The following is a 26407-nucleotide window of genomic DNA, read 5'->3' as shown; positions in this document are numbered from 1 at the left end:
GGATAATTAGTGTGACAGATATTTAACTAATGTAGAAATTTTTTATTCTGTGACATTATTATAAATCAAAATTTATAATTAAAATAATAGAATACAAAAAGTCCCATTACAATAAAATAATTATTTACAATTTCTTATCTTTTATATAAATTCGCATATTATGAATTATTCATGTGTTAATCATAAACGTCTACAACGATCTAGCTCTTATCTATTAAGCGTTAAATTTTATAGAGAAAAGGGATAAATGTTAATATAAATTATACTTGAAAAACATATACCTTGTCTAAATGTATACGATCGTACGTAAGCATATATACGTAATTATATATTCTTTTAATAATTATTGTTAATATAAATTATTTTTGCATTAACTATACATATATTGTCTTATATGTATAGTAGGTAAAAGTAAATATATACATTTCATAAAGAACTTTTTCAATAACGTACAATGATAACGTAAGTATTATTTAAAACATTAATTAATAAACTGTTGCTTTTTATCGTTTTGCTCATATGATTGGATATTAATAAATAACATTTTCGTTTTTACTAAACAGTAATATTAGATGAGAAAATATGTTACAAGATTCGTATAGTAAAAAGAGAGATATGAATTATTTATTGATACAATATTAAAAAACCACTGAAAAGTTGAACACGCAAATATGAAGAAACGATCGTACACTCACCGTCAGAAATGGCATTCGTGGTGCTACGACGGCGGCCAGCGTACGTGATCTTGGCGTGATGTGCGTCGAATCTCACATGAAGCGCGCGCGTAGATGTGTCGCAGAGCAGCGGTTACCGAGGACTGAGAGGGAACGCGGCCTACACACGCTACACCTCCCCGCACTCGGCGGTCGAGAGAGAGGGAAGTCACGTACGCCAGCCGCCGTCGCCGCTCGTCGCAGCAAATGCCATATCTGCTTTTCAGTATACAATTGAGATTAATGAATCCTTTATATTACGAAATTGTCTTTTTTCACACATATTTCTTCTTAACGTTTAGTTTCATCTTTTGTAGCTATATTGCCGCCTGAAATAATCAATGCTTAACTTTAATGACAAAATGAATAATTTTTAACAAGAATAATTAATTGAATTACTTACATTAATTTTTTCTAAAATGGTTTCTGCTGGTTTGTCTAGTTTTTCAGTCTCTTTTACTTCTTGTTTAATACTTGGTTTATTTTCCTCCGTGTTGATTTTTTTTTCCAAGGCATTTTTCGCTTCTATCCTTTTATGATTCAGAAAAGCCATGCCATGCACCCTCAGATGTTTATCTACTGCAGCTTTATCTTCAAAAACTGCCATACAAACGTAACATTGATTAGCCACTGTTGGCTTTCCTTCCGTTTGCAAATCGCTGTCATTAGGCGCATAAGAAGGATTTTGATTCATATAATTGATCGGATCATCTATACCATGGAATGCTTTAAGATGCATTTGCAAGCTAGGCGCAACCACAAAGTTTTCACCGCATTCCAGACATATCATGTAACGGCCCTTTAATCGGTGATTGTCGGCGATGTGCTCTCTTAAATCGGACATGTCAGTGCATCGTTGTCCACATTTTTTGCACACAAAATTACCTTCATCGTCTTCCGCCGTCTCTTGTTTCACGCATAATCCTGTTGGTGGACTTGCGTCTTTCATTTCTATGTGTTTCTTCGGTGTCCATCGACGTTTTCTTTTTGCTGCAAGTAACGTACCGTCCGATTTCCGCTTCTTGTTATTTATAAATAATTTATAACCATTATTAATAAAATCAGATGACATTTGTGACAATTGCGGAGTGAGTATCGTCACTTTGTACTCGTCTGAATGTTTTTCACGAAAGTGTTTTCGCGCCACAAAAGAGGACGAATTAATCGGTTCTTCGCATAAGTGACACAGATAATCAATACCTTCCTCATGCGTATCTGTTCCTACACAGATTCGCATTTTCGACTCATCGGATATTTGTTGAATAAGAACCTTCGATTTTTCTAAATTAATTACAGGCTTATTTTCTAACTCATTAATTTCTATAGGTTCAAGTAAATAGTTTGGAAACTTTACAAGCGGAGGAGGATCTCCCATACCTGCATTTTCATCTTTCATTTGTAAATTGAACATTTTCGTGATAACGAATTGCTCAACGTCCGGTTTACATATTTTTCTAAAGTCAACTATTTTTATGCGGCTGTTTGTGCTTTCTTCAGACGTAGAATTTGAATCTATTTTATCAGATGTGATTGGCAAATTTACACGAATTGTATCTAATAAAGGCTTCTCCAAATTGGAAATATATACAGCATTCATTGTTGATTCGTTGTTATCTTCATCGGGCTTTTTTGTCTCTGTTGTTTCTTCGTTGGTGTTTGATTTGTCATTATTTTCCATTGACGCTTCTTTACTCACAGATAAATTGACATTTTTGGCTTCATTGTCTACTACAAATTGAAAAGATGGAAAATTGGATTTCGTTTTCGTTTCAATAAGTTGTGGAATTGTTTCCTTAGATATATAAGTAGATAGCTTGAGATCATTTATTGATGTAACATTAAGTATTTTGGGTAATAAATCTTGTTTTTCCTTACCATCAATTTTTTTCATTGTTTGTGGATTTTCTTCGTTAACTATATTAGTATTTGTAGACCACATAGAATCCACATCTTGTGAGCCATGTTCAAATGTTTCAGAGCTGATAGTTCGAGTACTCACAATTTTCGGCACTACGTCGTCAACTGTAGTACATGATAAATTTGAATACGATACGTTGCCCATTTCATTTTTTTCTGCCAATTTTTGACCAAAAATTTTAATAAATGCTTCTACAGAAAGAATGTCTGACATTTGTTCCATATGTTTACTCCGCATGTGGTCATTCAGTAACGTTTTTACATGTTTGTTATCTGTAGTCGTCAAATGGCAAAAAGGACATTTAAACCATATTACTTTTCGAATTGCTGGATACTTTTCTAAATATGTCATATAATTCTCCCAGCGTAAAGCGACATTGCTTAATTTACATATTACTATCCGTGTTGGATTGTATTCCGTTTTAGAGGAATGCATCTCTGTGCAATGCTGTATGTACTCATTATACGAAGGCAATACTCGTAAACAATCTTCGCAGCCGATCTTCTTTTTGCTATGCATGATGACAAAATGTCTAGTAACTGATTCTAAATCTTTAAAACCATCTATGTCGCAAACTTTACACGTATATATAAGTTTTTTCAATGTATGAAAGCAAACAGTCCATAGGTGAACTTCTAAAGACACAGCATCATTAAATTTGTAATTGCAATCTGGACAAACGTGAGGTTTCGACTGCTTGTGATAGTTTTGATGTGCAATAAACTGTGCGATGTGTTCTTGACAAGACCGACACTCATGACAAACATTTTTATAACATGAACAATATCCATCAATCTTGGGCAATTTTGAAAATCCAGGTATATACGACTTAGATTTCATAAGTTTTCTGCATAAAAAACACTTTAGTGTCATGTCAGTTCTCGTTTCCCATTCATATATTAGAATGTCTTTATCTTGAATTTTTTCTTCTTCTTGTACGTTCTTATATTTTTTAAAACATTCATCTAATATACATTGAAGAACTCGGACAGCTCTTAACTTCTCCTTAAAAACGTTGCTTGGGATAAAATTCAAAACTTGTTTTATTTCAGAACTAACGTTTCTTAAATGAGCCATTCGTTCTTTCAATTCTAAACTGTTCATTTGGTAAAATTCATTAAACATTTCTCGTTTATATTTTACAATTACATCACATACATCTCGAAAGCTTTCTCTTGCGATACGCTCTATTATTTTTACGTCCATACAAAGATCTCCTTTGTCATTGTTAATCAATGATATCGATTCGAATATATAATTTTGAACTGGATATATCGAAATTAAATGCGGAGGTGCTTTCTGTAATTTTGGCACGTCCTGAGTTTCTTTAGCATGTGATTCATCATTGGATTGTACTGAATTATTAGATAATTTGGAAGATGTTACGAGAGGAGGTATTGAAAGAGAAGATGTTGAGGGGAGGGAAGGGAGAGAAGGAAGAGGAGCTATTGAAACATTCTTATTAAATAAGCTTGCTTGATTTACGCAAGTATTTTTGCTTTCTTTCAAATTTGAGGCTAATATCATTGTTTTTAAAATGCTAGATTCAAAAGGTGATTGTTTTACAGCTTTTATAGGATTTTTTACAATTGATAAATTAGAAGAACTTGTCTCATTTGTATTTTTACATTTAATAATGTACTTCTTTCCATCTTTTATCATAACCTTTTTAGTGGTTTCTTCTTTTTTCACATTGGAATCACTCGTTTTCTGTGTTAACGTATTGGAATCTATACCATCATTATCTACTGTCGAAATGCTCGAATCTTTTTTTATGTTTACTTCGCTTTCGTTACGAGAAATAATATTGCATAATTTCTGTGGAATAACAAGCACTTTTGTGTTGGTAAGAAGGTCAGGTGGAAGTTGACTAATTATTGCTGCAATATTCTTTGAATCGTGGACAGTTAATACTTTAGAATTATTATTTGCTTTTGATGTTGAATAATTTTTTTCAAAATTATGTACATCAATTTTAGTTATTCTATTATGATTAGCAGAAAATGGACTGACAGTTTTAACAAAATTGCTTTTGCTAGGCCATTTAGTAATGTTAGTTATACTAGAATTATTCTCTACAGTTTTATTTACAACACATTGAACTTTATTTTGTTGCATATCATTCAAAGATGATTCAATAATCAAGTTTTTATTAGAACGATTATCGTTAGTTTCTATTTTGTGATGATCTTTAAAAGCGTTTTTGTTTAAATTAATTATTCCTGCTGTACTAGTTGCATGACAAGTTATTGTCTTTTGTATTGTTTCTTGTTCTTTATGTGTATAACTCTCTGATATTTCAGGTTGTAAATGTAGTGAAGTAGGCCCACAATCTACAAAAGTAATATCAGTTGATGTACATGGATTATCTTCGTTTTCCTCAATACCCTTGTCAGAGGCTGTATCAGTAGAACTATTTGTATCTTGATTTATTAAACTATTGTCAATAAATTCAATGTTTGGAGAATTATTGTTAGATCTATGTATAACACTAGAATTGGATTTTATATCCTTCTTTAATGTAGTTTTAAATAATTGTCGACCTCCATAATTTTCGACAATTTCGCTTATCAAATTGATGTTACTTTTGCCATTAACCAATTTCCACCAATTATCTTCCAATTCATGAGTTTTTAACCAATCAATTATGTGTTTACGCGATAAAAATGCCCGTTCCATAAGCGCTTCACATAATATTTCAAAATCAGAAGACCAATCACTGTCACTCATGCCGACAGGTAAAGGCATTAATATTAAATCAGCCATATTTACCGAGCTTAATCGATGCATTTTCATGTGTTCTATAAATTGGCATTGATTATAGAATACTTTTACGGCTCCCTTCTTTTGACGGCCGTGTTCACTTTTTGCTCGCAAATACGCACGTTTTTCAGTAACCTCTTGTAAGCATTTATAACATTTATAACATTTTGCAGTAGGCTTATCCTTATTTTGATGAGTACATATAGTATCAAAACAACGGTGACACCAAAGTCCTAAAATCCAACTGTGTCGTTTATTATGTTCTTCAAAACTACTTTGAAAACGAAAACTGAAACAAGAATTATTCACATATTACACAGTTAAATAACAAGTAAAATAAACTTTTATCACATCTTAACCTGACTGTTAAAATATAAATTTTATTACAAACTCACCCATCTTTACATTGTTTACACTCATACAAAGGACCACTCTCTATATTATCTTCAGTCATGGACATTGGTGGTTCTGCTGGGACATAAGGGGGACACTGCCTGCCGAATACAATTTCCTGTATAGCTGTATGATATTCTGTTCCCCATTTTTCATCAAGTCTTTTATTCTTATACACTTTTGGTCCAATGAGTTGGGACCTTGATCTTAAACGCTTCTGAAAGTAAATAATTATCAATTTCTGGATAAAAGATATTAAGTTTTCAGTTAAAATATAATTTTAAATAATTCTTGCAGGATTTTTTATAGCTTATATGATTTAGTTAATATTTTTGCAATATTCCTCTGTGTACAAGATACTAGAGTGGGCTCCTTTACACACATCCACCATTAATCAACACCATGAATGCATAGTATAAGTTTTACAACTGTAAAATTTGATTTTTGCATATGCTTAATACTTTACCATTATTATTTGTTACAGCATTTCTATCATATTACATAAAATCTAATTAAATGTATTAATACACTCTTGTAAACCACAAAGTTGTACATCACAAAACTGTACATTTTTCAGCCATGAGATGCCTTGAGTTTGTTGGCACTCTGTCGGTAAGATAACAAATGATAGAGCTGCCATAATGTACAGTTATAAGAAACCATACATGTTTGGTGAGAGCTGTTTTGGCATTGATCAGGCAATATTCAAGCATTTATCATTAATGTCAATGCATTAATATTAATCATGCAATACAACTTATATAAAAAAATATAAGACATGTGTTTCAGAATTACTATCAGTTATAACTGAATACATGTGTATTGATAAATCAATAAAAAATACTAGCAGCATATGCTTCTGTATGTATAATTAATTAATTGATTAAAAAAAATGTAATAACTTTTATGTTATAATCTCATAATGTAATATACAATTCAATACCATTTGGCTTCACAGAATGATAGTCCCTGAAGTTTTAATTTTAATGGTTGACTAAAATTACAAAGTAAATGTCATTCGGAATTGAAAAGTCCTTTAATATAAGTCCTTTCTAAATCCTAAAAATTATATCAATGATATGACATGTATTTCAAAACTATAATCAATCACAACTAAATACATATGCAATGATAAATTAATAAAGAATACTAGTATTATATGTTACTACAAATATGATCAATTAACTAATTAAAAAAAGTAGTGTATTTTTATAATATCTGTATATCTGTTATTCATGTAATATTTGTGTATATGTCAAGCATATATTTATAACAATCCAAAACATGCTTTGATCTGTATAAAGTAAAGAATTACCTTTATGTCCATCATATATGTGTATGGATAAAAATACAGGTACTAGAGAACAAAATACTTCTGGATCTATGTGTGTTATTTACTTTTCTGAGATAACAAATTGTCTCAACAACTTTCTCTTACTGTGATTCTCTTACAAAGCACCTGAAACAAAACAAAAAACATGTCATTTATACCTCATGATGACATAAATATGCATTGTAACATTTCAAGAGTTGAGTGCTAGCTATGCTCATATGTGAAAAAAAAGCTAAAATTATTGATACTGGAGTTCAACTTAATGTTTTCATCAAAGTCCAGTTTATATTTCATGATATGAGTATAGTAAAGTATTATTATAACAGAATTAATACCGTTTTAGCACAATCCACTCAATATTCTTGGAGAGTGTTGGAGCAGGGTTGGAGAGTCCTTGCAACTATGTCTAACCTTATAATATTCTGTTAGAGTGCGCTGGTTTCGTAAAATATTTTAGTGTTGTGAGTCGGATCAGTGATATTCCGGTTGTATAATAAAATAATGATATCTTTCTTATTAAAAGAAATTATACTTACATATAAATTTAATGACAACAATATTTATCAAATATTATTACGCGCATCCATGCAGCAACGATCGATTATTACCATAAAAATAAATATAATAATTATATAATATTGACATTCTTATATGTATACGATAAGAAAAAAGAAAGAAAAATATTCAGACTTAAATATTTTTCCTTCTATGTAAAATATCAAGAGCTGTGGCGGAAAGACATGTAAGGCTTCCAGATTTAGATGCTTTTATCTATTCGACTTTCCGCCTGAAGCTTTAGGTTAGCTCTCATAACTCGACAGCTGCGCCACTTGCAACGGAAAATGTTTACGCCTTCTATACCTGATAATTCAGTGATCACACAGAAGCGATTAGGATCGTCAGCTGGAAATTGGTTGCGCAACTACCAAAAATGCCCTTTTTTAATTACAACCAGTTTACTGGCAGGTTGAAGACGTCTACTAATTTGCAGCCGCTGTATCCTATCGTAAGTGATGTTGCACGTTTGTATTACACGCTCGAAAATTAATAAACGTGACGATTTGATCTTACCATGGCTCTGTCCAAAGGGTATCGTTGATCCTCGCATTTAATTATTTCCGCAGAATCGCAGGTGTTAACGTTTTTATTTCCGAATTTTATCTTCGTATGTAAAATTGCTTGTCAATTGTTTTCTCATTATATTTAATTATCGAATGTAAAATTGTAGAAGGTACAGGCCGTACAGCAACGATTCGGCCATGTCGAGTACAGTCCGCGTTCATGTAACACCTTTATCAGATCTTATTGACACGATGTTTTAATAATTATTAGTTTAATAAATAAAATATACATGTAAAATTAATCTGTGATAATCTTCGTTAATAGATTGAAAACTTAATGATTATTGTGCATACATAGAACATATTCAGTCTATATTCTATAAATATTTTTATCTATATATCGTCTATAATAGAGAAAAAAAGATGGATAAAATAATTTTGTATTTAATATGTCGAGTTTCGTTCATATGTTTATACAGTAAGGGAGCAATAATTATGTATGTTGTTTCAGTCTCCTCTTCCTTTGCAGAAGTCCGAGCCAACAATTATTTATGACTCCGTCAAAACGAAACCGGTAACGGTTACGCCGAAGGCGAACTATTGCACCGAAAAACCACGCACTCTTAGCCCGCAAATATGGGCAAAGTTCAAGCACTATCAAGTAAATATACATGTTAATAATTTACATTTATATAAATTTTGAATGGAGATTTTTAAAATAATTTTTTTTTTTATTGCAGAATGCACTGAATGCAGACGTACCAGTATACATCGCAGGTGGTAGAAAAGACAAAGCACTGGTCTTGTTCACAGCTGCATACATCGGTATCTGTACGGTACAATCAGCTGTATTTATCGCGAAAGAATGCTTGAATATTATCTAAATAGAATAAGTAACATGTAGATAATAAAATTGTATAGATTTCTGGTATGACTATTCTGTATTGACAAATGTGTATACCGGAAAATAATAAAAAAATAATTATGTCGAATTGAAGAAAAAAATTAATAGCGATTTTTTTTTAATTTCGTACGTTCAGAATTATGGTAAAACTATGAGTCTCTCATATTTTTATTTGTGTATATTTGCTTTCTAATTTTTTTTACAACGACAAGCTGAGAAATACACTATTGACGCCCTCTGGACAAATTAGGAATAAAGGTTAAAATGGTTCGATAAAGTAAAGGTTATATTTTCGTATCACTTGCTTTAAACAGTATAAAGCCAAAGATGCAAAACGTTTAAGATTTGGCAGCTCGGTTTTATCATCGTGTGTCTTGATATAAAATTGTAACAAATATTACACTGCCATGGACGAACAAGGAAAACCAACCATGGTATTCCATCCAATTATTTCATCTATACAAAAAATTGCTCTATACGAGACAAAATCTGTAAGTTTCACAAGTTGACATTTTAACACTTTTTTTTTCTAATTTACTTCGAGACAGTTTTCTCACTGTTTATTTCTTTATAGCGATTCTATCTAATGGGATCTAATAACACATTAACACGTTTCCGAGTGTTGAAAATTGACAGGATGGAACCGAGAGAATTAGTTGTAGTCGATGATAAGAGAGAATATACTCAGGATGAGATAAAAGATCTTGTTAATATGATTGACATGGGTAATCGGACGCGAGCAGGACAACGCAACAATTTGGGTGGTGTTGCGCGTGTTGTGTCTGCTTTCGGAATTATAGGTAAGATCACTATGCATTAATTTTTCTTGCAATGCACAGTAATAATTATAAAAGTATTACTTGCACGTATAAAGCTTTTGTAGTTATGTGTTTAGTGTAGTTACTCATGTAGTTATGTATATTTTTATTTTAATAATTATCTATGATACTTTTTAAATAATTATCTATGGTCTTTCTTTTATTCTATTATTTTATATTGTTAAATAAAGCTTAGGCTCCTCAGTGTTTCAAGCTTTATTCATGGTATGGTATTTAATTTTCCTATACATCATACATGAAACTTATTACATGATATTACTAATATCATTTATACACATCAGATACTAAAAGCATTTTATTGGAATCATTGTTAATTACTTTATATGAAACTTAGCTTACTTACATTTGCTTGCTAATAAAGGCCAAAATAGTAAAGAACCTGCACCTAGTTTGGGAATATCAGAGGAGCCTGAGCAACAAGAATTACAAAAACCACTGCACAAACCGACACAAACTAAATTTACCTGGAAGAATATGTGGCAGAGAGACATGTTTCCCAGGCTAGTGCCAGCTTTTGCCCTTCTTGGTAAGGCATAATAAGCTTTTTATTGACAGAGCTGAAGAAGGTAGACATATATAATTATTGTAAAAAAATTTGTTGATAAAATAATATGCACTCCCAAAAAATTGAAAACCCTGTATAATTAATTAGATAGAATTAATATTCACAATCAGACAGCATGATATATTATGGTATGTATGTACATATTTTTTTTTTAAGCATGTTGGGACATTTTTCTATATATTTATAATAATTCTCACATATGATGTAATTAGACTAAATGCATGAATATTACATATCATGCAAAAGAATTGATGTAAAATGCTACCAAGCTATACACATATTTTATAAAAAAATTTTTGCAGGGTTTATACGTTTTTTGGAGGGATATTACATAATCTTAGTTACAAAACGTCGTCGAGTTGCAGTTATTGGTCATCACACAATATATAAAATAGAAGATACATCAATGATATATATACCAAATGATGTTATACGAATTTTCCACCCTGATGAACAGAGATATGTGAAAATGTTTCAAAGTATTGATCTCAGTAGCAACTTTTACTTCAGTTATTCGTACGATATATCACATACTTTTCAAAGTAATATGGCACCACCAACGTGTATTAAATCTGATATTTTTGCCGATAATATTAATGAAAAAGAATCTTTAGAATCAGATGACTCTGAAGATTTTTTTAATATGTGGGCATCTAGAAAAGATTGGCAGACTGAATGGTATGTTATACTTTATGCTGAATTTTACATTTTTTATATTAATATAGATTTTTTCGGAAAATTTGAAAATATACATTTAATATAATAATGCATAATATATTTACAGTAAAGGTGAAAAATATTTAGATTACGGTATACGTAGTAATCCACAGCGTCGTTTTGTATGGAATTCTCATCTTTTAAAGCCTGTGGAAAAAGACTTGCATCCGGAATGGATATTGTACGTAATACACGGCTTTATTGGGCAGTCAAATGTGAGCATTTTTGGAAGATCTATGTACGTTACCGTTATTGCCCGAAGAAGTAACAAATATGCAGGAACACGTTTTTTGAAACGTGGTGCAAATTTCGATGTAAGAACAAATGCATTTAAAAAAAGATTTCATCAAATACTCTTATAGATATTCGATCAGTAATTATATAAATCTAGGGAGATGTTGCAAACGAAGTAGAAACGGAACAAATTGTTCATGATTCTGGAGTGAGTTCTTTAAGCAAGGGACGATTCAGTTCTTTTGTACAAATGCGTGGATCGGTACCGGCACATTGGAGTCAGGATGTTAGCAAAATGGTTCCAAAACCGACTATAATTTGTGATTTGCCTGATCCTTATGTGGAAACAGCAGGTATTAATATATTATTTGCGTTAATACACGCTACGCTCATTTTCGCACTTCCACTCCCGTGGAATATGACTGATATTCTTTACCACGGGCGTAAAACAAATACAAATAATAATGATTCTATTCTGCGATATACAACTCTTTTGCAATTAAAATATTTTCAGGAGCCCATTTCAATCAACTGTTAAAAAGATATGGATCGCCAATAATAATATTGAATTTAGTAAAAAAACGGGAAAAAAAGAAACATGAAAGTACACTAAGTGAAGAATTAAGTATGGCTGTGAAATATTTGAATCAATTTCTACCTCCAGAGCATCATATTCAATATATAAGCTTTGATATGGCACGTATGAGTAAAAGGTAAATTTATATTAATATTAAAATTTGCGTAAAATAATAATTTTGTTTTAATTTTCGTGTTATTTTTATAGAAAAAAAGTTAACGTTATGGGACGCTTAGCAAACATTGCTTATAATGCTGTATTAAAAACTGGTGTTTATCAGTCACAAAATCCTTATTACAATCAAAGAAATCTATTTTCACCACAAAATAGTAATACGAGGAAACTTCACAAGACGAATTCAAGTTCGACTTTATCATCTAATTTAAACGACACCAAAAATACTATTAATTCTTCATGTAAAATGGAGTATAACAAGCGAACGAGTTTCATACATGATTTTGATTCAAATGCGGAAATCAATAAAATTAACGAATGTAATCAAATCGAAAATAAAGTAAAGGAATGTTTTACTAAAAGAGGAATTGTACAAACTGGAATTATTAGAACAAATTGTGTGGATTGTTTAGATCGAACTAATACAGCTCAGTTTGCAATAGGAAAGTGTGCTTTAGGGTTTCAATTATGTGCTTTAGGTGTACTAGAATCTCCTAAACTTGAATTTGATTCTGATTGTGTAAGGATGTTAGAAGAATTGTATGAGGATCATGGGGATACTTTAGCTCTGCAGTATGGTGGTTCGCAATTAGTGCACCGAATTAAAACGTACAGGTAATCAAGTTGTTACAATTAAACATTACAGTAATAGAAAGACAATTCTGATTCTACAAAACTACTGTCATTTAGAAAAACTGCTCCATGGACGAGTCAGGGTAACGATATTATGCAAACCTTAAGCAGATATTATAGTAATACATTTAGTGATCAAGAAAAACAACATACAATTAATTTATTTTTGGGTAAATAAACAAATATCTAATTAATTCTAAATAATTTATAATTATCACTTTAATTATACCGTATAATTTAGGATTATTTATACCTGAAGAAGGCAAGCCTCCAATATGGGAAATTTTAACGGATTATTATCTCCATCATCTCCCTGCTTGTCACTACTCACGCAGAAGAAAACTTTTAACACAATGGTGGGATAAAAGTGTATTGAAATGTCTTCCTAATGCACTTGATGAAGTAATTAAATCCTGTTCAGAAATGATACAAGTGCAAAATTCAATGGAAGAAATGCTTGATATTTATTACGATTATCACAGGTAGCATCACTTATTTTATGCAAATTTATAAATTTGTTTTATGAAAAATTTAATGTAAATATTTTATTTTAGGCCATATGAGTTGTCTCTATTATCTGAAGTATATGCATATAAAATAAGTCACTCTGTTAGAGATTTTATGCCACACTTCACAACCTGCTATAGTCCGTTTGCCGTTCGTGTACGGCCAGGTAGACGGAGAGAAGAAGCGGGCAGTAAAAATTTAAACATGAAAAATCCTTCAATGACTGGTCAAAGCAGTACAAGTAGCACAACATCCAGCGCAAGGTACACTGTGTGAGACAGATATGGCATTTGCTTCGGCGACGGCCGAAGTGGCCTCTCGTGTTACACATAGAATTTAATTATTAATTTTATTCTTCAAAATTAATTATAATTAGAAATTAGTATTTATTTTCCACTAATATTATCGACTACATATTTCAGCTCGAGTGAGGGTTCAATTTCAGATGAAGATGAAAGCCATCAACAAATGGACGATCAATTAATTACTTCTAAAGACAGTTCGGAATTACTATCATTTGAATCATTGTTTCCTTCCATGAAAGAAGTGTATGGCACAGAACCCGAGTATCCAAAACGGAATGATATTATTTTATATAAAAGGTAACTGTTTTTACAAACATAAAATTTAGTGCATTTTAATGTTTCTATTTTTTCAGATTTGTTCTAATAGGACGCAATGCAACATATCCTACAGATAATAAACTGCGTTCGAAATTGTTTCAACAAGCACCTTTTCACGATTGCACGACTGCTGTAATTACTGTACCTACTGTTAAAGCTGCAAACATAAGCATATATGAGCAATATGTGAAAAGAGTTACAGTAAGTAAATGTGCTGCATATAATTAAAATATTATATAATAAATTTGTATTAATACTTACATATTTTTATAGGTAGGTGGTACAATACCAAATCCAAAAAATATAAATTTATATGAAACTTATGCAAAACAATATCAACTGCTCATGGAACCAACTGAGTAAAATATTAAAAAATTAATTTAATATAAATTTTATGTATAGAATTATTAAGATTAAATTAAATTTAAACCTCAATATGTAATTACATGTTTATTTTATACCTAAGAAGTATTTAAACAAGTTAAAAGAATTTGTTTATTAAAGTAATTAAATTTCAAAAATTAGTTTATCAGCTGTAATTTATTGGTCATATACAGGAAATATATATTTCCATTTCCAAAATGGAAATAATGTAGTATCTAGTTTACTTCAGCTTCTTTTTTGGTCGGATATTATTTGTATGGCCACACTTCTTTTTACGGCAATTAGTTGCTCGCGGATGAAGACGAGCATAGCACTTGCGACAGATCATTTTGTCACAGTTGTATTTTTGGGCGAGTATACGCAATGTAGGTTCAATGACACCTCCTCTGAGACGAAGTACTAAATGGAGAGTTGATTCTAAAGAGAAAATGAGAAATTATTATCATATTCAATCTAGATTATATTATAATTTCCTTAAAAATAATTTATTTTAATGCAACAGGTTTACACCTTTCTGGATATTATAATCGGAAAGAGTGCGTCCATCCTCCAATTGTTTGCCAGCAAAAATGAGCCGCTGTTGATCTGGAGGAATTCCCTCCTTGTCCTGGATCTTAGCCTTGACATTTTCAATGGTATCAGAGGCTTCTACCTCAAGGGTAATGGTCTTACCCGTGAGGGTCTTCACGAAGATCTGCATGGTGGTTTACCTAAATTATAACAAAAATCAGAACTCTAGGCTTTACAACTAGAAAATATCACATTGACATATGTACGACGCGAAGAATAACCTCGTTGAACGAGCATCCGAGTGTGGCGAGACGTGATTTAGATTCGTTTTCAGTTTATATTTTTCGGGGAGAGAAACAAGATTGTAGAAATTAAACACTAAAATTTAGAACGAACAGGAGGTCAAGACGTTGACAACGCAGAGTCGTAGCGTGTTGCGTTTGTTTTTCAAGCTATCTGTGTTCAAGTTACTTAAATTTCACAAAAAGCATATAGCAAAGAAAACCCGATTCACAACGAGATTCAATAATCGAAAAGTTCTAATTATGACGAAATGTTCAGACGTAAATGAGACACACGTACCGTTCCGACAACGTGCTGCTGGCGAAACCTAACCTCAAAAGAACTCTACTACGGTCGTGTCGCAACACTCGCAACTTCCGTCGACAAGGCAAAGATCCGACTCACGCGACATCTCCTAGTACAAGATCATGTGTAATTTCGTGGAGCAAACGATTTGAAGGACCGAGTACATCGACGAGGTACAATATCGTGCTATTTTCGGAGACACGGCACTCACATATTTTCTATGATTTCAAGTTCTGTATAAATACCTTGAGTAGTTATTGCATTAATCACTCGTCGAATCGTTTTCTCGATTATTTTAACATTTATTGAGAAGCCAGGAACCGTTGAGGATCAAATCAGCAATGTGCGTAGAAAGTCACTAGAGTATGTTCAGTAGTAAATCGAGTCGGCCAATCACAGCGCTCGAAAGATCACCTGAGCGGTTGTGATTGGTCGGCCACCAGTGGTCCCACAATCATCCGCTTGTTCTTCCTGCTCTTGCAGCGCTGCTCACTTGCTTCTTTGGAATTCTCGAGGGAAAGCCGCGGCGTCTCCGGTGAAGAGAAATTCAAAGAAATTCGGCGTTTGCATGCACCATTCTGTGCCACAGCAGCTCACATTCGAATGGTAAGGCAATCCTTCACATTTAGAGATAACTCGGCTTCGCGATTATGGCAATTATCATACAGAAAACTCTTGTAGAATTTTCGTCGTCACGAATGGTCACGAACGTTCGAAGCCTCCATTACGTGCCACAAAGCGATTCCGGGACGATTCGTTTTTGCTCATCGAAATATTCGCTGAGGTATTTCCGTGTGTCTCGGCAGCACCGTGAGGGTCACCCTAAAAGTGATCGTCGCCAGACGACTACTCCACGGCCACCTGAGACGCCAGAAAAAGGTTTGTTGAAATTATCGTGTATATTAGATTGTTTGAATTTTACCACAGGTTCGCACGGCGAATAGAGATCAGCGGAGAGTCAATAAAGACGTCGAATAATATGATTTCAGAATATGTCCGCGAATTATCTCGCGGCAATAATACATTTGTGTAATTTCGCACTTGCGACATTCGTGTGCATCCTCATCCTGCTTTCCATAGAGAGACGAGAATCTTGCGCTTTGGACACGAGCGATATGCAAATTTCAGTGGTAACCCTTAAACTTTACGCCCTATCCTAGATGCTCACCTATCTGGAGAGCAGGGAGATGTCTCGCGATTATGCGCGATTTACCATGTCTACTCAGTTGCAAACGCAAGATCCTCGCAATCCTTGCCAGGGCGAAAATCATTAAGAGCCGTTCGTTATTCACATATTTCCTTTCGCGAGAAATGAGCGAAAAATTAATATAAATTTGTAAAATATTAATTTCCGGGAACAGAAATTAATTTTGATATTGTTAAATTTTTAATTAAATTAATCTAAAAAAAGAAATATATTTTCCATATTTTTTAACATTGTATAATTCATAGATCGAATACTCAAATTATTTTGTTTAAAATATTTCGAATAATCCAAAGATCTAACATTCGATTTTCCGAAACAACTTTCTTATTTCACAGAATTTCCTCTCGCGATTCTCTTTCTAATTCGCCCACGTTTTCATATCGCGTCTATTTTTCACCCGGTCTTCCGTCTGCGCGCTGTTCGCCGGACGTATTCCATAAACTCAAATGAGTTTCGCGATACTACGAGGAAGGAGCTTTACGACTCTGTCTCCTCGAGCGTTTTGTTGGATCGCGCATTTCTCCCAAGTCGTCGCGTTTCACGCAGGGGAATAGATAGGGAAAGAAGCACGAGCGAGAAAGGCGAAAACGCGAAAAGTGCCCTATAAATTTCGCGCAATGGAAGACTGTGGAAAATCGTAGACGATTGACGATCGATCTAAGATACTTGCGCTTGAACGAATGTTGCAACACTTGTTGGCATTGTCGATAAGATGGCACGCGCGTATCGTTATAGTAATTATTTAATTCTTTTTCTTTACCGTTTTCGGCGTTACGTGCACAATTATCACGATCAATCGTCCATCAAGTCGAGAGTCAACTGATATCTACGTTGAAATCAAATTGCCGGTCCCTCGAATGCAAAGTACGGCCGATAACTGGATTTTCCTTTCCAGGTGGACCGGTGGTGCGATTGTGAAGAGCCAGCAGATTGCGTAATCCGATGGATATATCAGGAATAGGAATAGCTCTGCGTTCATAACATACGTACCGAAGGAGAAATCGATGGGGAGTAAAATTCCGGTTCCTGACGACTCGGTGAGTACAAACTTCAATAGGATTTCATTTTACTATCGCTCGAAATGATATTGATTTCTCGTAATATATTTTATTTCGTTTCGTGGCACGACTCCAATGGATTATTATACTTTAAATATTTTAGAGCAAATCAATATTTAATGGCAATACCTTGAGAATTAAACGCGGTGAATACTCTCGCCTAATTTGAGTCAATTTTTAGCTATCAAATAACGCAATATTGATAAAAATTTATTTTTCTATAATAATTGGCCTAAAATAGAACTGAAACAACTCATGATTATGGCAATAATTGAATTAAAATTAATCATTATGATTATCATAATGAATTAAATTAATCATTTCGTGCGATATTAACCACATTTAATTATCAAAACTCACCGATTGATTTTAATATTTGGAGCTGATTATTTAAGTAAATCATTTCTGTCTATTACGAAATAATAACGAATAAAGATAAGTTTTTACTCGTGTCGTATTTCAATCCGCGGGTAACGACATGCCACAGTAACATCCTCGAAATGTTGACAACTTAAAGTTCATACGAGCAACGCACGTTCAAAATGCATCGTATTTATGCAATGGCTTATGTATTGTAGTCATGTAATGGGATCCACAGCTTCTTACTAGCGAATGTAAACGCAGAGCGCCGTTCTCCGTTGTGTAAATAAGCTATGCTTACCGACGAGATAGCCAACCGGGTGTACGTATCACCAATCATTTGCCTAGACTAATCAACGTGCGCAGCTCTTGTGACGTGGCTTAAATTAGAGGACGGCGAGCTCGGATCGCCGTGGCTTCGGGTTGCATTTGAATTGTGTATGAGTAAGCCCGGGTTAATGGTTAAACCCGACACGTGTAGCCGACGTTCATTTCGGTATGACCTGCGATAAACTTTGCGTCGTGCACGGCCCTATCTCGCGGCATTTCACATAAATAATCGTTATCGATTAATTGAAAAGGGACTCCATTACGATCAATGTTCGCGTTAATCTATCGACGAGCGTTACCCGCAACGTCCCGTATCCGCTTTGGTGTCAATCGAATTAATAATAAATTCGTGATCAGATCCCCTCATGGTTATTGAAACAAAACAAAAAAAAAAGAAAAAGAAACGCATTTAAAATCGAATTTGCGATAGCGTTAATACGATCGAATCGCATTATTTCCCTGATACAACGCGGTTTGCCCTTTATTTACGGAACTATCGTGCGAGAGCGCGGCACGGTAATATTTACTCTTCCCTCTAAAGGAAAGAGGATTTCAACCATGGACAACGGTACCGTCGCTACCGCTGTTATTCTCGAGAACCGTCGTGGTGTTGTTACTCGCCCCTTCATCCCTTCCTTATCCGATGTATTTGGCGGAGAGTAGCTTGCTAGGAATTGAAGCAACGTGTGTAGAATCTGCTTTGAACACGCAGGCTTACGTTAGTTATAGCTTGCCCATGCGTAACGAAATGTTCGATAAAAACGATATAGTTCCGATGATAAAATAACGTTATGACTTTTTCTATGAATGAACGATCGGTTCGGAGTACCGTTCAGCGCGTTACAATGAGAGACATGGAGCTTTTACGTGAAACGTAGTTATGTGCGCCTTGCGAGAGGTACTCTGGAATTTTACAATCGTTGGTATATACGTACAATACGTAAAGTACTCGTAATCTAAAAGAAACCGCATCGCTCTCTAAGGACAGATAAACTGCGCCTTTCGATCTCCCCAGGATCTACGTTGCCTTTAAACTCTGCATTACTGGTGAGCGGACGGCTTGGATATGAAAGTTTCATAACCGAGGGCGCGTCGTGCTGCGCGGGCGTACTTCCGTTCGCTTTAATAAAATATTTTTATTTGTCATAAAATAAGACGACCCCGGACGTCGGGGCTCGCTAATACCGTCGCCTCGGAAAAATCTGAAGTCGCGCGGTAAAACTAGCGTCGCAAAGTTATCTCTTGCGAGTACTTTTTTTCTACAATTACGAGTCTTTTCTTTTTTTTTTTTTTTTCTGTCTCTCTCTTTCTCTCTCTTTTTAAATTTTTAATTTATTTCCTCGTGCGTTTAAACAAATACCCGTAACTAAGTACTCGTGTAGGCCACCCGAGTGGTCACACGAATTCAAATTGGACGAGGTCTCAACCGATTGATCGCACGATGTCAAGGGGCAAATAATTGATTACGCGCACTTTCGCAACCAGGTCACGATACATCGGGGACGACGCGAGATTGGGTCGCTCCTACCTCCTTTTAAGCTCTATGAAAAACCATCAATGATAGACCGCGGTGTAGGATCACAGCATTGACGTCACGGTACCCCAGACAAGGGGTCAAGCGGCGAATGCACGGACGTTAATTCTAATCACGCGTCTCCCGTGTCGCCGCGGACCGCGTGACGAGCGGGGCGTTTCATCAGAACGATACCTCCGCTGTCGGTGGCGTTACGTTATAGCATCAAGATAGGTCGAGCTTACCCGCGGGCCGAACTAATAATGGAAAAGCCCTTTCGAGTTAGTAAGATCATTAAACTAGCGGTGTCTCTCCCGTCCCTCCCTCGCGATACACCCGGGCGGAACTAAAGCTTAACTTAACATGAACTCGTTCAACTACGTTTAACCTTTCATGACACTTTGACCCCGAATCGCGGTCGCGCGTTTACCTGGTAACAACGCGGCTCTGGATCAGCGGGCCTTCGCGGAGAGACTTGGCGAATTATCGGGTTCGCTGCTCCCTCGCGATCGACACAAACGTTTCTCGCCGCAAGCTCTTGCAGTGACCCTGCTCTTTTTCTTTTTTTTTCTTTGTTCGTTCCGTACAACAGCGCGTACCAATCGCGGCCGGTTACTTGACCGTGGAAAATCGGAAAAGTGCAATCAAGAGTTGTTGCCACGAGCTGCGACGGATCGAGCGCGGGATTTAATCGCAGCTGTGATCCGCGCCAGTAATTACGGTTCATTGACGGACAAACGATCGCTGTCCGCTTTTACCTTGATTTCCGATCCGGATCTCACGTAATCCACGCTGTTTCACAGTTTTCCGATGACGTATTCGAAGGTAAAATCATGTCGACGCGTGTCGCGTTTTCACGTATATCGCACCGAACGTTTTGCTCCCTCAATTCTGTTAGCTTTGCTTACACAGCCTTCAAGAAACTGCCGAAAGTTATTTTCAGTATACTGACACAATGAACGATGCGTTTATACACGTACCTCATGCTCGCGGTATTATTAAAACTTGTTAACGCGGCACTATTAATAATAAGCACGGCTGCGTTCGAGAGCGCTGACTTGAGTTTCCCGAGTAACGAAGGTTTTGTTTTAGAATACTAGGTACTTAGCCATCGTAATATATGAGATCGTCTTACAAACTCCATAGTGTTACATGATAATATCGATCCGACAATACATTACCTTGCATGTACAGGAAATTTTGGATATTGAATATAAAAGCGGCCCTTTATCGCGTTATCAGATGAAACACTGTTCGTCATTTATCATCTTTTTTAAAAATCGTACATGGCAAAGTTTTAATCTTACAATTAAAAAAAAAAATATATATATTTCTTGACTTAATCATAATTTAAAAATAATTTTAACGATAAAAATATTTAAGTGTATCACTTTTGTCGTTAAAAAATATCATAAAATTATGATCGATCCCGGAAGTAACAAAATTTTTCTCTTATTGTATTATATGTCGAATTACACGAATTATACGAGCTTTATTTTCCAATGTTTCGCCAATAATAATTGCTGCCGCTTTACAATGCACTCCGGTTGCAAATTTAAAAATTGTCAATGCGAAGTTTGTGGTCGCTAAATAGGTATTTACGCGGGAATGCGTCAAACAACAGGTATAGACTGGTAGAGTGCTGGGCAATTACGAGCACGGGCTATTCGTTGCGGCGTTCTCTGTGTGCGCTTGTTACATATCAGGGTGTATGTAACATGCACGGTGCGACGCGAACGAGGTTGCCAGCACGTTTCTTGCAAAGTGTACACCCGTAGCCTTTCGATAAAAGTAAAGCGATATGCAAAAAAATGGGACAAATTAAAAAGTTAAATTCATTTCTGCAGCACTTAACACGTTCGGGGCTTTTTGCTTTTTATTAGCTCGCTCTTTTTCCTCGTCGTATTATCACTCGTCACGTCACGAGTTGCGAGTGCTGCTAGTTCTTGCTTTTCTTTCTTTTTTTTTCTCTTCTTCTCTTTTTGGACGATTATTCTCGCCCGTTATCGTCATTCAAACAGAGACACGAACGCGACGGTCGAAACGGTAGATTTTTTCTCGTGTCCGCGAGGTGAATGGAAAGCTCAGAGAAACGCGTTGCCATATGCCGTATACGTGTACATGTGAGGGTTGAAATATCGGTTGCACCGGAAGGCAAAAGAAAGGGCAGCGTGTAGTTTCGAATGTTGTAGATAGATGTAACCGCGTACGGGACACGCAATGCAGTTTTGTAAAAATTAGGTCAGTGAATTTTCGGGATAGAGGGAGACAGAGAAAAAGAGAGAGAGAGAGAGACAAAATGTGGAAACTGCATGGGCGGATAATTGAAACGAGTAGGACAATGCGCAAGAGCGAAGAGAGATCGAAAACGTGTCGAGATAGAAGCAACGGGAGAAATAATCGCGAAAGAGACGGAAAGAGAAGGCGAGGAAGCGGACGGTGCATCGTGCTTCGAGAGAAATAGCAAGCGAGAAAAGGGATAACTGGGGGTTGTTGGACCAGGGGGTTGACGTAGTCGTCATGGTGGGGGATAACCGCGAGATATCGTGAATCAGACCGCACGAAGAGATGAATACCGCTGCTGAGGAATAGAATGGACAGAGGAAAAGAAAAAGCGAGAGCGAGAAGGAAATAGCAAGGGCGGGGGAGGGAAGAGTAAAATGTATGTAAATTAAACGTCTTTCGACTTTATTTAGCGCGAGAGTTTAAAGGCGCGCGAGGAGGCAACTTGCTCGTTTCTCCCCCGGTGGAATACCGCCGAATAAGGTACTCGCCCGCGAATACCTTATTTCCTCGCGCCGAGAACGAGAGCCGCCGTACTCGAGACTTGTTTTCCAAGAACCGCGACTATAAATCCGAGAAAGTCTTCGTTCTCGATGCTCTTTGTATATGAAATTAGATGGCTCGCTACCATCTTTTGCCACCCGGGAGTTCCGCCATATTCCGCCGGAGTTAAATAGTTCGAAACAAGAATGAACTCGGTAAAACGCTGGGCTGTCAATTATTATTTAACAGCACGGAATCGATTTTTATACCTCACCACACGGGGTGTATTTCAAACGGAAAGCTCGCGGGGAATTGTTACACTAGGTTTTTATATTAAAATAAAATTTTATCGATGCTAGGTTTGATCGGCGTGCTGTTTTATTCGATTATCATTCAATCTGAGGAACGTGCCGTCATCGATCGCGACGTCGCGTTTATCGGATCGACCCGGCCGGTGTTTCGAAATACGATGTTCTCCGGTTCAAGTTGTCCTCCTCATTAGCGAAAAGACGCCGTTCTGTAATTAACGTTGCAAAGTGTCGAATGGGGGTGCAGGGGTTGGCGCCGCAGACGAAACCGGCAGGTCTTCCTTTGACTCGCGAAACCAGACCGGATGCGAGCGGCCGCGCCGGCGGCTTCCGGCGTAAAACCGCGCTCCCAGCACGTCATTTCGTCTCGTACAATTGCGAAAGGCGCATTCGCGCAGCGCCGTTTCCACGTCTATCACGATAGTATTGTAATGGCGCGATGAATGAAACCCGCCCACGCCGACGGGCACGGCAGCGATTTCGTGCGGAGTGAACAAACTTCCAAAGCGCTGAAATTGCGACTTATTGTGCCGACGTGGAAAATTGCGGATTTTATCTTTCGCCTATGCGCGCACGCGAATTGTTTTGCCCTGGTAATGAGGCGCGCCTCGAAACGCGCGTACGTAGCAAGGTGTTGTTACTCAGCCTATCTTGTTTCTCTCTTTTTTTTTTTTTTTTTTTTTAAACCTCCCTTCCTATTGTTTCTCTCTTTCGAAAATTCTACCAGGTGTTGATTAAAACAAATGCGAGAAAACGATGTCGCTTTGCTCAACAAGGCTTATATATTATTTGTACGTGTATCTATATTAGAAAATACACTTAGAACTAGCACATATTATACGAATCGCCTGCTCTGACAAAGTTTAGAGAACACATTTTATCGTCCCTGTAGGACCATCTTGTCCCAGGCAGTAGTCTGTCGAGTTGGTCCTCCAGCCAAAACCCCCTTCACAGCTCTTTGCACCCCTTCGGCGCTCGAGCAAACTTTGCGAAAGCCGAGGAGTCACGGAGTTGCGAATGCACCGGTCGCGCATTACAAACTCGTAGCCGCTTCGTTCCGCAGGTTTCCCTCAATAATGGAGCGAGCCAAATAGTCTAATTTACTCTATGTCTAGGCAGGCAGCTTGAATATGCATATGTGACCGCCGACACGGCGATAACGATGGAGGCGATGACAACGACAAGCCGACGAGCGCGTCGCATTGCATTGCACCGCGTCGTTCGGGATAGGCGCGTTCAACACTGTGAGTTATGCATACTGCATATTGCCGTATGAGGCGCAAAACGGACACGTGCTGACGGGGTATGCGTGCACGTGTCCGCATCGTCGTATTCCGGGTACATCTCTTCATACCTTATTAGGCGTCGCTCAGCCTCGCCTACGTTCGAGCACTCTCCGAATTAGGTCACTCGAGATACATCGCGACACGCCGCGATGCATTGTACACTCAAACATCTTAAGCAAACGCGCGGCTAGAATTAAATTAAACTTTTTGCCCGCGACTACGCGAGATTCCACCGTCGCTGTCTTAACGTTAATTAAGATTTTTCTGCCATTTAATTTCACGACCCTTTTTCGACGGAAAACGAATCGCAATGAACCGCGTTACGATTAATAACAAGAACTTTAATTGATAACTAGTCGACTGTTTTAATAGCGGAAGCGCTAGCGGGGGAAGTTTTGCAGATGATTAATGTTAGAAGCCAATTATAAATGTTATTCTTTATGAGGTATATCGCGCGCGAAGCAGAGCGGCGGAGGGATCCTTCTGAACGTGAAATGAAAGCCGATATTAATCGGTGTAAAATTAACTGTCTTTGACCGTCGTTATATGTATTCACGTGCGGCGGCCACTTTCCAAACGTAGTTATCCAGCGAACGTAATGCAATTTTCATCGCAAGATTCGCATGCCGCGAGCAGACGGCTTAACGGCGAAACGAAGCGGTAAATGTCCCTTTTTCGCCTACGGGAAATGTTCCGCGACGAGAAAAAAGTTACGCGACGAGAAAAAAGTTACGCTGCAAAAATAGGCATTAGCTAAGGTACGTTAGTTCTTCCATTGAAAGGGTAACGACGCACCCCTCGTCGAGGAACATCGGCTTTCAGACCGCTTCCTGCCGTTAAGTACTTGATATTTCGCTAATGAAAAACTCGTTTGCGGTAACGCGGTTTCATGCGAGGCGAGCCACCGCTCTCATTATGCATAAATTCGACGCAGAGCTAAATAAAACATTAAGGGCGCAACCTCCCGCGGCAAGGAGATATATATTTTTATGCGTATCACGCTGCATATACCTACAATAGTTATTAATTTAAACGTTTTTCCCACTCTATGGGTTACGTTACGCGATATTATCCTCGTTACGATTCGCGTTAGCGACGCGCCGACGTCTCGTAATAATTTATTTGGCGCGCGTCGATGCTGTAAATAAAGTTTCTCGTACGTACGAGAATTTCTCTTATTGATAAGCTCAGAAACAAAATCACCGATACTTTCGCGAAATCGATAATTCGTTGATGTCGCGGAAAATTTAATTTGCGTATAATTGGATATCACAACGTTCCTCGCCACGTCTCGCTTTCGCCGTACGGAAATCAGCGCCGGCAGCCGAGACTGCCGACGGATCCTCGATAAAGGAAAGCGCCCGCTTAAATAGGATTTAAGAGTCTTGAGGGAAAAGTAACGAACGCGTCATCCGTGCTCGAATCTATCGAACTTTATTACCAGCCGGCAATACGTGTTATCGGATATTCGTTTACCCGCTGGAACGCTGAAGTCGATTAATTTCGCGAAGGCCTCCATCGGAAAATTTCTTAATTAGCTTTCATTATATCCGCGTGGTCTTAAATTGACTTTTCGTTAGCGTAGTCGCCGTATAAGTGCGGGGAGATCTCGGGGAAGAAGCAAAGGTGAAGGAACCAAGGTATTTTCTCCTATCATATTGCTTCCTTTTCGGCTTTGCGATCTCGCGTCTTAACCGGTGGATCGCATCACGTAAAGGAAAGAGGCGAGCGAGAGATGGAGTATAAAGTAAATAGCTGTCACGATCGATCGATGCTTAGATATTAGGAAATTCGTTGATCCGGTTCACGCTGATAGCGTCTCCATCCGGAAGCTATTAAAGGAATCTCGATCACGTAGCTGGTCTCGGTGATATCTGGTTGGCTTATCTCGATGATGATAATTTAGTTTAGTTCACATCACCACGTTAATTGCATTGCGAATTCTTTGGTGTATTAGGTACGCCGCAGCGGGCGAGGGGGAGATGATGTAATAGGAGGAAAAAAAAAAAAAGGGTGGGATAAACGACGATCGATGAGTTGTATTAAGGGTTCTTTTTCTATATTGAACCTTTTTCTAATTTTGCGGAATATCGCTCGATCCGATTATATCGGCAGATGTTATTTATAGCGCTGCGAAACGAAG

At 36.7% G+C, this 26407-nt stretch overlaps 4 protein-coding genes across 10 annotated transcripts; 2 read left to right on the top strand and 2 right to left on the bottom strand.

Moving 5' to 3' along the window:
• Window positions 1–27: 27 nt before the first annotated feature.
• On the bottom strand, window positions 28–7743 carry LOC139111340 (uncharacterized). Of its 5 annotated transcripts, XM_070671583.1 has the most exons (6): window positions 7456–7743; window positions 7103–7246; window positions 5790–6004; window positions 2589–5683; window positions 1117–2441; window positions 28–1042 (listed from the first exon to the last, which is right to left on the bottom strand). In XM_070671583.1, the coding sequence occupies exons 2-6, from the start codon at window positions 7115–7117 to the stop codon at window positions 1031–1033; spliced, it is 4662 nt and encodes a 1553-aa protein (XP_070527684.1). In that variant the 5' UTR covers window positions 7118–7246; window positions 7456–7743; the 3' UTR covers window positions 28–1030. The 5 variants fall into 5 exon arrangements, with proteins under 5 accessions (XP_070527684.1, XP_070527680.1, XP_070527679.1 ...); XM_070671579.1 differs by having other exon boundaries at window positions 1117–5683; window positions 5790–6001; XM_070671578.1 differs by having other exon boundaries at window positions 1117–5683; window positions 7456–7742.
• A 211-nt stretch (window positions 7744–7954) lies between these two features.
• LOC139111343 (uncharacterized) lies at window positions 7955–9186 on the top strand. Of its 2 annotated transcripts, none has more exons than XM_070671588.1 (3): window positions 7955–8126; window positions 8711–8842; window positions 8922–9186. In XM_070671588.1, exons 1-3 carry the CDS (start codon window positions 8052–8054, stop codon window positions 9063–9065), a joined length of 351 nt encoding a protein of 116 aa, XP_070527689.1. In that variant the 5' UTR covers window positions 7955–8051; the 3' UTR covers window positions 9066–9186. The 2 variants fall into 2 exon arrangements, with proteins under 2 accessions (XP_070527689.1, XP_070527688.1); XM_070671587.1 differs by having other exon boundaries at window positions 8693–8842.
• A 126-nt stretch (window positions 9187–9312) lies between these two features.
• Window positions 9313–14389, top strand: Fig4 (polyphosphoinositide phosphatase FIG4). 2 transcript variants are annotated; one of them, XM_070671584.1, is made up of 14 exons: window positions 9313–9576; window positions 9660–9885; window positions 10286–10450; window positions 10792–11167; window positions 11274–11520; window positions 11598–11793; window positions 11955–12153; window positions 12225–12806; window positions 12882–12994; window positions 13066–13306; window positions 13379–13594; window positions 13754–13933; window positions 13990–14155; window positions 14228–14389. In XM_070671584.1, the coding sequence occupies exons 1-14, from the start codon at window positions 9493–9495 to the stop codon at window positions 14315–14317; spliced, it is 3081 nt and encodes a 1026-aa protein (XP_070527685.1). In that variant the 5' UTR covers window positions 9313–9492; the 3' UTR covers window positions 14318–14389. The 2 variants fall into 2 exon arrangements, with proteins under 2 accessions (XP_070527685.1, XP_070527686.1); XM_070671585.1 differs by lacking the exon at window positions 10286–10450 and having other exon boundaries at window positions 9316–9576.
• An 86-nt stretch (window positions 14390–14475) lies between these two features.
• Rpl40 (ribosomal protein L40) lies at window positions 14476–15547 on the bottom strand. Its single transcript, XM_070671586.1, has 3 exons — window positions 15431–15547; window positions 14849–15048; window positions 14476–14755 (listed from the first exon to the last, which is right to left on the bottom strand). Exons 2-3 carry the CDS (start codon window positions 15036–15038, stop codon window positions 14559–14561), a joined length of 387 nt encoding a protein of 128 aa, XP_070527687.1. The 5' UTR covers window positions 15039–15048; window positions 15431–15547; the 3' UTR covers window positions 14476–14558.
• Between the last annotated feature and the right edge of the window lie 10860 nt (window positions 15548–26407).

The sequence above is a fragment of the Cardiocondyla obscurior genome, linkage group LG23, assembly GCF_019399895.1.
Source record: "Cardiocondyla obscurior isolate alpha-2009 linkage group LG23, Cobs3.1, whole genome shotgun sequence".
Classification (NCBI taxonomy): Eukaryota; Metazoa; Arthropoda; class Insecta; order Hymenoptera; family Formicidae; genus Cardiocondyla; species Cardiocondyla obscurior.
Note: the sequence above shows the minus strand (reverse complement) of the source record. Positions and strands in the feature narration are given on the sequence as shown.

Coding starts and splice junctions, on each gene's coding strand:
- LOC139111340 (XM_070671578.1), bottom strand. Junction 5,684..5,789: donor TGTAAACAATGTAAAGATGG/GTGAGTTTGTAA, acceptor TTCTTGTTTCAG/TTTTCGTTTTCAAAGTAGTT.
- LOC139111343 (XM_070671587.1), top strand. CDS start 8,052: ATGCCCTTTTTTAATTACAACCAGTTTACTGGCAGGTTGAAGACGTCT. Junction 8,127..8,692: donor TGCAGCCGCTGTATCCTATC/GTAAGTGATGTT, acceptor ATGTTGTTTCAG/TCTCCTCTTCCTTTGCAGAA. Junction 8,843..8,921: donor CAAAGTTCAAGCACTATCAA/GTAAATATACAT, acceptor TTTTTATTGCAG/AATGCACTGAATGCAGACGT.
- Fig4 (XM_070671584.1), top strand. CDS start 9,493: ATGGACGAACAAGGAAAACCAACCATGGTATTCCATCCAATTATTTCA. Junction 11,521..11,597: donor AACGTGGTGCAAATTTCGAT/GTAAGAACAAAT, acceptor ATATAAATCTAG/GGAGATGTTGCAAACGAAGT. Junction 13,307..13,378: donor ATTTATTACGATTATCACAG/GTAGCATCACTT, acceptor ATTTTATTTTAG/GCCATATGAGTTGTCTCTAT.
- Rpl40 (XM_070671586.1), bottom strand. CDS start 15,038: ATGCAGATCTTCGTGAAGACCCTCACGGGTAAGACCATTACCCTTGAG. Junction 14,756..14,848: donor CGATTATAATATCCAGAAAG/GTGTAAACCTGT, acceptor TTTTCTCTTTAG/AATCAACTCTCCATTTAGTA.